The 12,474-nt window shown below is 48.7% G+C and overlaps 1 protein-coding gene across 1 annotated transcript in view; it reads left to right on the forward strand.

Moving 5' to 3' along the window:
- The first annotated feature begins 5,662 nt into the window (after nt 1-5,662).
- Nucleotides 5,663-12,474, forward strand: part of PLLP (plasmolipin) — a 33,372-nt gene continuing 26,560 nt past the window's right edge. The window contains exon 1 of the mRNA XM_055412695.2: nt 5,663-6,241. Within this exon, the coding sequence (XP_055268670.2) occupies nt 6,107-6,241 (135 nt within the window). The 5' untranslated portion in view covers nt 5,663-6,106. The remainder of the gene's footprint in view (nt 6,242-12,474) is intronic.

Genomic DNA, 12,474 nt, shown 5'->3' on the forward strand with positions numbered 1-12,474 from the left:
AATCCCATGGACAGAACGGCCTGGTGGGCTATAGTCCATGGGGTCGCAAAGAGTCGGACACACATATGCACATGCTTAGCCTCAGAACTGTCCTGGAGCCTGTGGGTATGTCATTGAGCGTATGCTATTGCATTACAACAAGTGTATAATGCTGGGAAAGATTGAAGGCAAAAGGAGAAGGGGGCAGCTGAGGATGAGATGGTTAGATAGCATCACTGACTCAACACACATGAATCTGAGCAAAGTCTAGGAGATAATGGAGGACAGGGAGGACTGTGCAATCCGTGGGGGTCGAAGAGTCAAACATGACTCAGCAACTGAGCAAAAAAACAAAGTGTATAGTGAGGGTCGGGGTCTCCTGAAAGTTGAATCTTCCACCATCTGGGGCCTAATATCCTCAATGGCTATGTCATTCTTTTAAAGGTTATGCTCTGCCCCCTTCCCTCCTGTTTCAATATAACTTGTAATGTGGAACTATGAGAAACCACTTAACTGTCTACCAATAAAGGAAAGGATACTGTAACAGCCATCCTATCAAATATTATTGTTGTTGTGTTAATCTCTCAGTTGTATCTGACTCTTTGTGACCCCATGGCCTGTAGCCTGCCAGGCTCCTCTGTCCATGGAATTTTCCAGGCAAGAATACTGGAGTGGGTAGCCATTACTTTCTTCAGGGGATCTTCCCAACCTAGGGATTGAATCAGGTTTTCCCAAATTGCAGGCAGATTCTTTATTAAATATTATATGACATGTAAAAAGAATTAGGTCAATCTGTGTGCTGTTGCGGAGAAATTTCCAAGACATGTTAAGTGAAAATAAAACCAAGTTTCAATGCATGCAGTGCATTTCCATTGCTTGGTAAAAAAATTTAAAGTTACACACAAAGCAAGTTTGTATATTTCCACATATTACATGGCAGTGAAAAAAATAAGAAAAAGAGAGATCTGATGGAATACTCCAAATTCTTCTCAGTGATTAAGTAAAGGTGAGGGTACAGGTTTGGAGATGTGTGTATGATGTGCAGTGAAACAAACTAATGAAATAATTGTACAATGCAAAATAAACCAAAACTAACCAACCCCACAGCACCAAGCACAGGGCCAGTTGGAAAAGTGTTCAGTCAATATTGGTTGATTTTAATCAGCAACCTCCCAAAGCTGGCTTCTGGATTTTGTTGGATGACCCCCTCCCCCAGAGGAAACTTTCTCTGTGAATTTTTGAAAAAATTAGAAATCAGATGGTGTAAGTGCCCTCTAATGGTCTGTTTTTTAATAAAAAAATCCAGGAGTACTCTTGTAGTACAGTGGTTAAGACTCTGTGCATCCGGGGCACGGGTTCAATCCCTGCTCTGGGAACTAAGATTCCAAATGCCACAAGGCACAGCCCAAACACTCTCTTAGCAAGGATTTAGGACCCAGGTGACCTGGCTCCAGGCTTCCCAGGTGGTAAAGAAGTCACCTGCCAAGCAGAAGTCTCAAGAGACACAGATTTTGTCCCTGGGTTGGAAGATCCCCTGGAGAATGAAATGGCAACCCACTCAAGTATTCTTACCTGGGAAATCCCATGGACAGAGGAGCCTGGTGGGGTCAGGGGGTCTCAAAGAGTTGAACACAATTGAGCACCACCACTGACATGCCTTTTGGCTGCCTCTTGAACTTCACCTCTCCCCAATCCCTTCATTTTATAAATTTATGTCCCTCCTCAAAGATGCCAAAGTCTTTCTTGCCTCACGACCTTTGCACCTATGGTAGTTTTCTGAGCCTGGAATGCTCTTTTCCTGTCCGATTCTTTTGCATTCTTCAAGTCTCTGCCTAAGTGCTTACATTTTCCCTGACCCAGTTATTTAAATGACACCCCCAAATCTCTATTATTCTTTCCCAGGGCATCTTGATTTCTCTTGCAGTAAACCATCAAATTATGCAGAGTACATCATGAGGAACGCTGGGCTGGAAGAAGCACAAGCTGGAATAAAGATTGCTGGGAGAAATATCAATAACCTCAGATATGCAGATGACACCACCCTTATGGCAGAAAGTGAGGAGGAACTAAAAAGCCTCTTGAGGAAAGTGAAAGAGGAGAGTGAAAAGGTTGGCTTGAAGCTCAACATTCAGAAAACTAAGATCATGGCATCTGGTCCCATCACTTCATGGGAAATAGATGGGGAAACAGTGGAAACAGTGTCAGACTTTATTTTGGGGGGCTCCAAAATCACTGTGGATGCTGATTGCAGCCATGAAATTAAAAGACGCTTACTCCTTGGAAGGAAAGTTATGACCAACCTAGATAGCATATTAAAAAGCAGAGACATTACTTTGCCAACCAAGGTCCGTCTAGTCAAGCCTATGGTTTTTCCTGTGGTCATGTATGGATGTGAGAGTTGGACTGTGAAGAAAGCTGATCGCTGAAGAATTGATGCTTTTGAACTGTGGTGCTGGAGAAGACTCTTGAGAGTCCCTTGTACTGCAAGGAGATCCAACCAGTCCATTCTAAAGGAGATCAATCCTGGGTATTCATTGGAAGGACTGATGCTAAAGCTGAAACTCCAATACGAGTGACGAGTGACGAGTTGACTCACTGGAAAAGACTCTGATGCTGGGAAGGATTGGGGGCGGGAGGAGAAGGGGACGACAGAGAATGAGATGGCTGGATGGCATCACCGACTCTGTGGACATGAGTTTGAGTGAACTCCGGGAGTTGGTGATGGACAGGGAGGCCTGGTGTGCTGTGATTCATGGGGTCGTGGAGAGTCGGACACGACTGAGCGACTGAACTGAACTGAACTGACTGAAACCATCCAATTATCTATATATCTGTGGATGTGTATATCTCAAGACTGTCTGGCCCATCACATTTCTGAGGGTAGGGTCTCTGCTTGGATGGCTCACAGCACTGTTCCCAGTGCCTGTTGTTGTTCAGTAGCTCGGTCGTGTCTGACTCTTTGCAACCCCACGGACTGCAGCACGCCAGGCTTCCCTGTCCTTCACCATCTCCCAAAGCTTGCTCAAACTCATGTCCATTGAGTCAGTGATGCCATCCAACCATCTTGCCCTCTGTCATCCCCTTCTCCTGCCTTCAATCTTTGCCAGCATCCAGGTCTTTTCTAATGAGTAAGTTCTTCACGTCAGGTGGCCAAATATTGGAGCTTCAGCTTCAGCATCAGTCCTTCCAGTGAATATTCAGGATTGATTTCCTTTAGGACTGACTGGTTTGGTCTCCTTGCAGTCCAAGGGACTCTCAAGAGTCTTCTCCAACACAATGCAGAAGCATCAGTTCTTGGGCACTTAGCCTTCTTTATGGTCCAACTCACATCCATACATGACTACTGGAAAAACCATATGGTTGACCAGATGGACCTTTGTTGGCAAAGTAACGTCTCTGCCTGGTGCACGCCAAACATCTGCTTGGTGCTGAAATCCCCACAGCCTCTGCAATTATGCTCCATCCCCACCCCGTGGACAACAGGCCCTGCACACAGTAGGGGCTTGATCAGTGTAGGGAGACATTGTAGAATTAAGGAGAACTTCCCCAGTTGCTCGGGACTTCCCTGGTGGCTCAGACGGTAAAGCATCTGTCTACAATGCAGGAGACCTGGGTTCTTCCCTGGGTTGGGAAGATCCCCTGGATGGGGTCGCAAAGAGTCAGACACAACTGAGCGACTTCACCTTCACCTTCACCTTCCCTGGTGGCTCAGTGGTAAAGAATCTGCCTGCCAATGTAAAAGACTAAGGAGACATGAGTACTGTCCCTGGGTACTGTCCCTGGGTACTGTCCCTGGGTTGGGGAGATTCCCTGGAGTAGGAAATGACAACCCACTCCAGTATTCTTGCCTGGGGAATTCCATGGACAGAGGAATCTGGGGGGTTACAGTCCATGGGGCCGCAAAGAGTTGGACACAACTAAGCATGCACAAGACGAGACAAGGTGCTCCAGATGATGTGTGGAGGTGGCCTGTTCGTACAGGAGGAGGGGAACTCACCCTGGGAACAGAGAGACCCTCTCCTCCACAACCTCAGCTGGCTCTCTGTCCCCCTGTCCCAAGAACCCAGGGCTTCCTTGGCAAAAATGGGGGCTCTGGGTAGGCGTCACGTTCCAGCCTGGGGACAGGTTCCTTCCCTCTTTTTCTGACCGGAGGCGAGTGAAATTGGTTTGGAAGAAAAGGTCGAAGAAGAAAAAAAAAACAGTACAGTGATTGAGTCTTGCTTGTTGCCATTTAAAAGGAATGAAAGTGGGATTAAGCAAAAACACAGAATCCAAACCAAAACAAAAACAAAAATACTCTACTGTTTTAGAATTGCCTTGGAAACAATTGTCTTACTGTTTTCTGTGTCATCCTAAAATCAAGGGTTTGCTCGACAGCTTTGTTCTGCACTTGGCCTCGAGCAGTCTGCAGAGAGGCTGGGCTCTGGGTAACAATTTTGCTGTCACCAAGAAGCATTTCTCATTCCCTGAGTATCTACTGTCTTCACGGGGTGGAAAAGAGGGTCTCGGGTGCATTGGGAAGGGCGTGAGGGTGGGGTTGAATATCCAGTTAAGTAAATATCAAGTGTCACCTTCTCTGACAGATTATCTTTGATTTCTTTTTGTTTTTAAAATATCTGTTTATTCATTTGGGTGCGCCAGGTCTTAGCTGCAGCAGGTGCGATAGTCGATCTTCCTTGTGGCCTGTGGAATCCGTAGCTGTGGGATCTAGCTCCCTGACCAGAAATCAAACTGATGCCCCCTGCACTGGGAGCATGGAGTCTGAGCCACTGGACCACCAGGGAAATCTCTGAGAGGTCATTTTTGACTACTCTGTCTAAAAGTTACCTCGTGGTCATCTCTGTCACACTCCTGTTTTACTTATATATTTATTTATAGGCCACACCAGATGATATCTGATTTCTCTGACCAGGGATAGAACCCATCCCATCTGTGAGAGCCCTGAATCCTAACCACTGGACCGCCAAGGAATTCCTGTTTTGTTTGTTTGTTTTTTAGTTATAGCACTTGTCACTATCTGAAGTTATTTTTTCTCTCCAGTTTATACTTGTCACTTCCAGTAGGAAGTGGGATCCAAGAAGGCCTCGTGTGGTTTTTTGCTTGCTGTATTCACACGGCCTGGGATAGGGTCTGACAAAATAGTAAGGTCTCAACAATCTCTGGTTGATAAATAAACGAAACAATTGTCTGTGCAGGTCTCTATAGCCTGAGGTGTGTGTGTGTGTGTGTGTGTGTGTGTGTGTTTGCGCAAGCACAAGTGAGTTTCAGGTCGCAAGTGGAGCAAAGAAACTGTAACTCCAACATCATCTCCCGCTTTCTGACAACCTCCCCGCCCCCCACCCAATGGCAAAAACTTTTCCGTGCAATATTTCATTTATTCTGCCAGAGGCTCTGTGAAGTAAGATTCATTCCTCTCCCTATATTACAGACGAGGAAACTGAGGCTCAGCGATCTTCTAAGTTACCGCTCCATCAGTTCAGAAAAGAAGGATCTCCTCCTTCCACGCACTCCCACATTTCACCCAGACCCTCCCCTCATGGATGCTTGGTCATCTGGGACTCCTTGGGAGTCTGGACACAGCGATGACGATCCCGCTTTACAGGGAGACTTCAGAGAGGTGCAGGGGCTCGCCCAACAGCACACAGCACTAGAGAGACATCCAGGAGGGATGTGGGTAGCTTTGCAAGCGGCCGCCAGTTTATCCCGAGGCTCGGAAGCCAAGGGCAAGAAGGGCGCGGAGCGATCAAAGCCGCCCCGAAAGTGGGGGAAATTGCCAGCAGGCGGCTTTCCGGGGAGAGACAGGTGCGACTGTCTAGGCTGGTTCTGGTGGAGCCATCTCATTGACCGCGGCCTCACTTTCGGCGTCTGTAAAGAATTGGCGACTTCGTGTGCTGCTCGGAGCCGGGCCGGCCGGCGGTGAGCGAAGGGTTAAAGGGGCGGGTCTCGAGACGAGGGCGGAGCCGGGATTCCGGCAGCACCTGGCGGCCCGCGGCTCCCCGCCCAGACGCCGCGCGTAGCGCCGGGAGCCGCAGCGCCCACGGGAGCCCCCCGGGGAGGAGCCGCGCAGAAGCCGGCACCTGCCGCGGGAGGGGCGACGACGACGGCCGGAGCAACCTCGGGAGGCGCCATGGCAGAGTTCCCGTCCAAAGTGAACACGAGGACCAGCAGCCCGGCGCAGGGAGGCGGCGCCGTGGTGTCGACGCTGAGCCCCGACTTGGGCTTCGTGCGCTCCAGCCTCGGTGCGCTCATCCTCCTGCAGTTGGTGAGCGCGCTCGCGGGGCCTGGGCCCCGGGACCGGGTTAGAGTGGTGGTGTATGGGGGTCCCGGCCGGGCCTGGAGGGGTGGGGGACTCCGGAGCTGCCCTTTTACTTTGCTCCCCGTACACCCCCAACCTAGGCTCACACGCTCCCCAGTGCGCCTTGCCTTCCTCGGGGGGCGCTTGTAGGATGGACGCTCCCGAGGTCTCCTTGATACCCTATCACCGCGAGACGCCCTGGTTGCCGTCTCTTAGAGCACACGCAAGATGTACCAATGTTAGAGTGCCTATCACTAGCGCCCCATCATTCCGTCCCCGCTCGTCACCAATAGGTCATCCACAGAAGCGCTCACAAACGCCACAATCACTGCGCACTACTGTTTCTCCCGGACTCTGGCTCTCCCTTTGCCAAGACTATGCCCTCAGCCCACCAGCACCCAGCCTGAGGCAAAGTCCGATCTCAGCAGATCCTCTGCCGATCTCCGAGCGGCTCCCGGTGGCTGCACCCCAGAACACTCCTTGTCTAATCGAGCGGGCACATCCGGGGGCAACACAGACCCTTCAGCGGGCCCTAACGGGCCCCTGCGAGGTAGCCCGATCCATCTAGCTTCCCCTGGGTAATCTGCCGCTTTCCGGCCGGTTTGGCCCCTGGGGGCCAAAATACCACGCCCAGCGTTGGGGGAGGCTTTGGCGGGAAGGGGGAGTCTTTAGTGGGAAGGCAGAGGCAGGAATCCTGTGTCCAGTACCCTCTGTAGACACCTGCCGAGGTGGATCGATGGGCACACCCCTTTCTGCACCAGTTTCAGGCTTGGAGGTGTTAGCTTTTCCCCCCAACCCCCGTCCCGCCCCGCAGTACCCTCTGGTGCCAGTCTGGGAGCTGGGTGGCTGCCCTGTGGGAGGGGCTTGTTGCATTTTCAGGGTACTAGCGGGAAGATGGAGGTGGGTCAAGATACATTTTCCATTAGGGCACCTCCTGCTGTCCCACTGCTGGGTCCTAGCAAGAATACCAGCGGCCAGCACAGAAGGCAGGGACCCAGATCAAACTTCCCTCTGTACCCAGGTGATCACACTTCCTCCTGGACCAGTGCTATCTCTTTCAGTTCAGTTCAGTCGCTCTGTCGTGTCCGACTCTTTGCGACCCCATGGACTGAAGCTTCCTTCCAGGTTTCCCTGTCCATCATCAACTCCCGGAGCCTGCTCAAACTCATGTCCATCGAGTCAGTTGGATGGTTGGATACCATCCAACCATCTCATCCTCTGTCATCCCCTTCTCCTCCTGCCTTCAATCTTTCCCAGCATCAGGGTCATTTCAAATGAGTCAGCTCTTCGTATCAGGTGGCCACAGTATTGGAGTTTCAGCTTCAGCATCAGTCTTTCCAATGAATATTCAGGACTGATTTCCTTTAAGATTGACTGGTTTTATCTCCTTGCAGTCCAAGGGACTCAAGAGTCTTCTCCAACACCGCAGTTCAAAGGTGTCAATTCTTTGGTGCTCAGCTTTCTTTATGGTTCAACTCTTACATCCATACGTGACTACAGGAAAAACCATACTGTTGACTAGATGGACCTTTGTCAGCAAAATAATATCTCTGCTTTTTAATACACTGTCTAGGTTGGTCATAGCTTTTCTTCCAAGGAGCAAGAGTCTTTTAGTTTCATGGCTGCAGTCACCATCTGCAGTGATTTTGGAGCCCAAAAAAATAAAGTCGGTCACTTTTCCCACTGTTTCCCCATCTATTTGCCATGAAGTGATGGGACCAGATGCCATGATCTTTGTCTTCTGAATGTTGAGTTTTAAACCATCTTTTTCACTCTCCTCTTTCACTTTCAATATGAGGTTCTTTAGTTCTTTTCCACTTTCTGCCATAAGGGTGGTGTCATCTGCATATCTGAGGTTCTTGATATTTCTCCCAGCAATCTTGATTCCAGCTTGTGCTTCATCCCAGCTGGCATTTAGCATGATGTACTCTGCATAGAAGTTAAATGAGCAGGGTGACAATATACAGCCTTGACGAACTCCTTTCCCAATTTGGAACCAGTCTGCTGTCCCATGTCCGGATCTAACTGTTGCTTCTTGACCTGGATATAGATTTCTCAAGAGGCAGGCCAGGTGGTCTGGTATTCCCATCTCTTGAAGAATTTTCCACAGTTTCTTGTGATCCACACAGACAAAGGCTTTGGCGTATTCACTAAAGCAGAAGTAGATGTTTTTCTGGAATTCTTTTGCGTTTTCTATGATCCAACGGATGTTGGCAATTTGCTCTTTGGTTCCTCTGCCTTTTCTAAATCCAGCTTGATTATCTGGAAGTTCTTGATTAACATATTGTTGAAACCTCGCTTGGAGAATTTTTAGCATTACTGTGCAAGTGTGTGAGATGAGTGTGATTGATCTGTAGTTTGAACATTCTACATTTGGCATTGTCTTTCTTTGGGATTGGAGTTCAAACTGACTTTTTCCAGTACTATGGCCACTGCTGAGTTTTCCAAATTTGCTGGCATATTGAGTGCAGCACTTTCACAGCATCATCTTTTAGGATTTTAAATCACTCAACTGGAATTCTATTACCTCCACTAGTTTTTTTTGTAGTGATGCTTCCTAAGTTCCACTTAACTTTGGACTCCAGGATGTTTGGCTATAGGTGAGTGATCACACCAACATGGTTATCTGGGTCATGAAGATCATTTTTGTATAGTTCTTCTGTGTATTCTTTCCACCTCTTGTTAATATCTTCTGCTTCTGTTAGGTCCCTACCATTTCTGTCCTTTATTGTGCCCATCTTTGCATGAAAATTTCCCTTGGTATTTCTGATTTTCTTGTTGAGATCTCTAGTCTTTCCCATTCTATTGTTTTCCTCTTTTCACTGATCACTGAGGAAGGCTTTCTTATCTCTCCTTGCTATTCTTTGAAACTCTGCATTCAGGTGGGTATATCTTTCCTTTTCTCCTTTGCCTTTAGCTTCTCTTCTTTTCTCAGCTATTTGGAAGCCCTCGTCAGACAACCATTTTGCCTTTTTGCATTTCTTTTTCTTGGAGATGGTCTTAATCACTGCCTCCTGTACAATGTCACGAACCTCCATCCATAATTCTTCAGGCACTCTATCAGATCTAATCCCTTGAATCTATTTGTCACTTCCACTGTATAATCGTAAGGGATTTGATTTAGGTCATACCTGAATGGTCTAGTGGTGTTCCCAAAGATGGAGAAGCTCTATACTGTCAGCAAAAATAAGATCACAAGACTGGGAGCTGACTGTGGCTGAGATCATGAACTCCTTATTGCTGTCTCTTTCAGAATTCCTCAGATCTCTTCCCTGTCCCCAACCTCACCCTCAGGCTTTCTTGGAGGGGCTTGTAGGTGTTGGTCCCCACCCCAGGAAAAAATGTGGAATTGGACTCTCAGTCACTACAGCCCAGAAATCTGCACTTTAAACTCCTCGGAGTTGTCAGGCAGATTCTCTGGGAAGGGAGGGAGAGGGGCAGAAGTTCCCCCAAATTTAAATCTGCTGGTAGGAAGGGCCTGTCTGGAGCGATGCTGAGTGCTAGGCTTCTGGCCACTTGTGAAGGGAGCAGTTGCCAAGCACGAAGGAAGTCCCCGACCCAAGGGTGTGGAAGTGCAGAGGAGAGAGAGAATCAGTTCTGAGTTCAGGAAGGCTTGTGGAAGAAAGGTGGCTTTTGACATTGCCCTTTGGGCTTCCCTTGTAGCTTAGCTGGTAAAGAACCTGCTGGGTTCGATCCCTGGGTTGGAAAGATCCCTTGGAGAAGGGAAAGGCTACCCACTCCAGTATTCTGGCCTGTATAGTCCATGGGTTCGCAAAGAGCTGGACACGACTGAGCGACTTTCACTTCACTTCACTGATATCTGACTGAGGCAGAAGTAGGGAAAGGGTGCTAAAAGGGCAGGCGACCATGCAGGCTAAAGCCTGGGGCCGGGGAAGGGAAAGAGAAGTGGGAGCAGGCTTCCCTGGTGACTCAGATGGTAAAGAATCTGCCTGCAATTCTGGAGACCCGGGTTTGATCCCTGGGTCGGGAAGATCTCCTGGAGAAGGGAATGGCAACCGCTTCATTATTCTTGCCTGGAAGATCCCATGGACAGAGGAGCTCTGTGGGCTACAGTCCATAGGATCGCAAGTAGTCGGACATGACTGAGTGATTGAACACACATACACACGTGGGGAGAGTAGCCAGCAGGTTGAATTAGTCGGTGGAGGGGAGGAAGAAGTTTTCCTCTGCCCATCGAGTTCTTCTGGCTGGTCTAAGAGTTAAATTGACATGAAAGAGATGAACATGAGAAAAATCAAACAAGGTTTAATGCTATGTACACATGGGAGAGACCCAAAAAAACTGAGAAACTAAAAAAATGGCCAAAGGCCTCCCCTTAAATCGCATCTTCAGCTAAAAAAAAAGAGGATGTTGAGGGTGTGGGGTCAGTTATGGGATGTGACCGGGAAAAGCACAAGAAACAAGGATAAGGTTGTGGTGCAGATTTAAGTCGTTGTTTTTTCCATGGATGTGTTTCTAGGGATTTGGTCAACCTCCTCTCCCTGGTACTGTGAGGGAGACATCCTTACAAATGTAAATATTTCTTACAAAAGAGTAAGGAGCCTTGGTTTTCAGCTTTTCCCTTGCCTGCTTTTCTTAGCAAATAACCAGCTTAAAATTGATATGCCAGAAAGATGAGTTTTGGTATGGTAAATTTCGCTCCCCTACACCAGAGTTGAAGCACTTGTTTCTGGGTGGCCAGACGCTGAGGGAGATAAGTGATGACTGTTCGCAGCCTTAGGGGGTTTGGAACTCCAGGGGGCTCTAAGCTGGGCTGAGGATGAGGAGGCCGTGGAGTGGGTCCCCCAGGGTTCACTCTTGGTAGATAGGACCTGAGCATCAGCCCCTTTTGCATTTGAACAATGAGACTTGGAATAAGGGGAACTAGAGGAGGGTCCTGCTTTGTCTGCAAGAACTGGAGTAGCTTCCGCTGGAGAAGGCTCGTGTCTCTTGATTTGGGGGTCCCTGTGGGCTTAGCAGCCCAGTCCTGAGCATCTGGCTCCCATCACACACAGATGTAGACAGAGGACTAGCCTGGAGAGCTGTGGGGGAGCTTGGCATTTAGACTCCAGGGACTGGCTGTGAGTGGGATGGCCTTCCTTTGCCCTCCCGGCAGTGTTTTTGGAGCCCAGGGTGGGAGGATGAGAGTCTCCCATTGGAGTGCTGAAGACCTGCACCTTTTCGTGGTTTCACTAATTGGCTTGTGGGAGAAGCTGATTCCTGAACTGTTTCTCTGGCAATGGACAGTTCCATGGGGTCTGAAACAAAGGGGCCTCCATTCAACAGGCACCACGTCTGCTGGGCAGCCAGTGTGGCTCCCACCACTCAGATGCCAACTAGGCTCCAGACTCTTTGCTAAGACCTTCATATTCTCGTATATTCCTCCACTTTACAGGTGAGGAAACTGAGGCTCAGAGGTCAGTTCTTGGCCCAAGAGCTCAGAGTGTTAGAGCTGGGATCGAAGCCCCCAGTGGCCTGACTTTTCTGATCTGCACTTTGTTATCACACTCAACTGGGCTCCTCCCCAGCTGGACACTGGGTGTGGTGCTGTTGTGGGAGCAATGGAGACCCCAGGTCCAGTGCCTGCTCTCTGGAGCTCTTGGTCTCTGAGGGAGGTGCTCAAAGTATGAGCTTCCTATGGAGGGACCAGGTGGGCTGCCTGGAGGAGGCAGTACATGGGAAGGTATCAGATATCTGTGTTTCCCAAGATCTGGTGAAGGGTTCCAGATGTGGGAGGAGGAAGAGGGGTTGGGTAGGAAGGCCCCAGCTTCTTGAGAAGGAGATGTGTTCTTTGTTTAGTATTAAATGTGTCCTGAAGAACCAACCTCAGTGTTCACTGATTTATCACTTCCCCCATCCCATCTAGCTCCAGAAATAATATGAGATGGGATATGATATTAAGTCCCATATGACAGAAGAGTTAAAGTAATATATTTTTTAAAGTTGGTAGTGTGTGTGTGTGTGTGTGTGTGTGTGTGTGGAGATGGGGTTGATTCTTTGTTGAGTTTCCTAGCAGCCTAGGCAAAAAGGGAAGCATGAATTTATACAGATAGCATCTAAAAAGGAAGAAAAATAAAATAAAAAAGGAAGCAGGCATGCCTGGTCTAGAGATAACTCTTGGTCTTAAAAACCTGGAAGCTTTGATGCTTCAGATCTTTCTGTGGCTAGTGGGTGGAGGAACTTTGTGGAAGCTGTGGTTA

The sequence above is a fragment of the Moschus berezovskii genome, chromosome 22, assembly GCF_049115385.1.
Source record: "Moschus berezovskii isolate FMDL1 chromosome 22, NW_MosBer_1.0, whole genome shotgun sequence".
NCBI lineage: Eukaryota > Metazoa > Chordata > Mammalia > Artiodactyla > Moschidae > Moschus > Moschus berezovskii.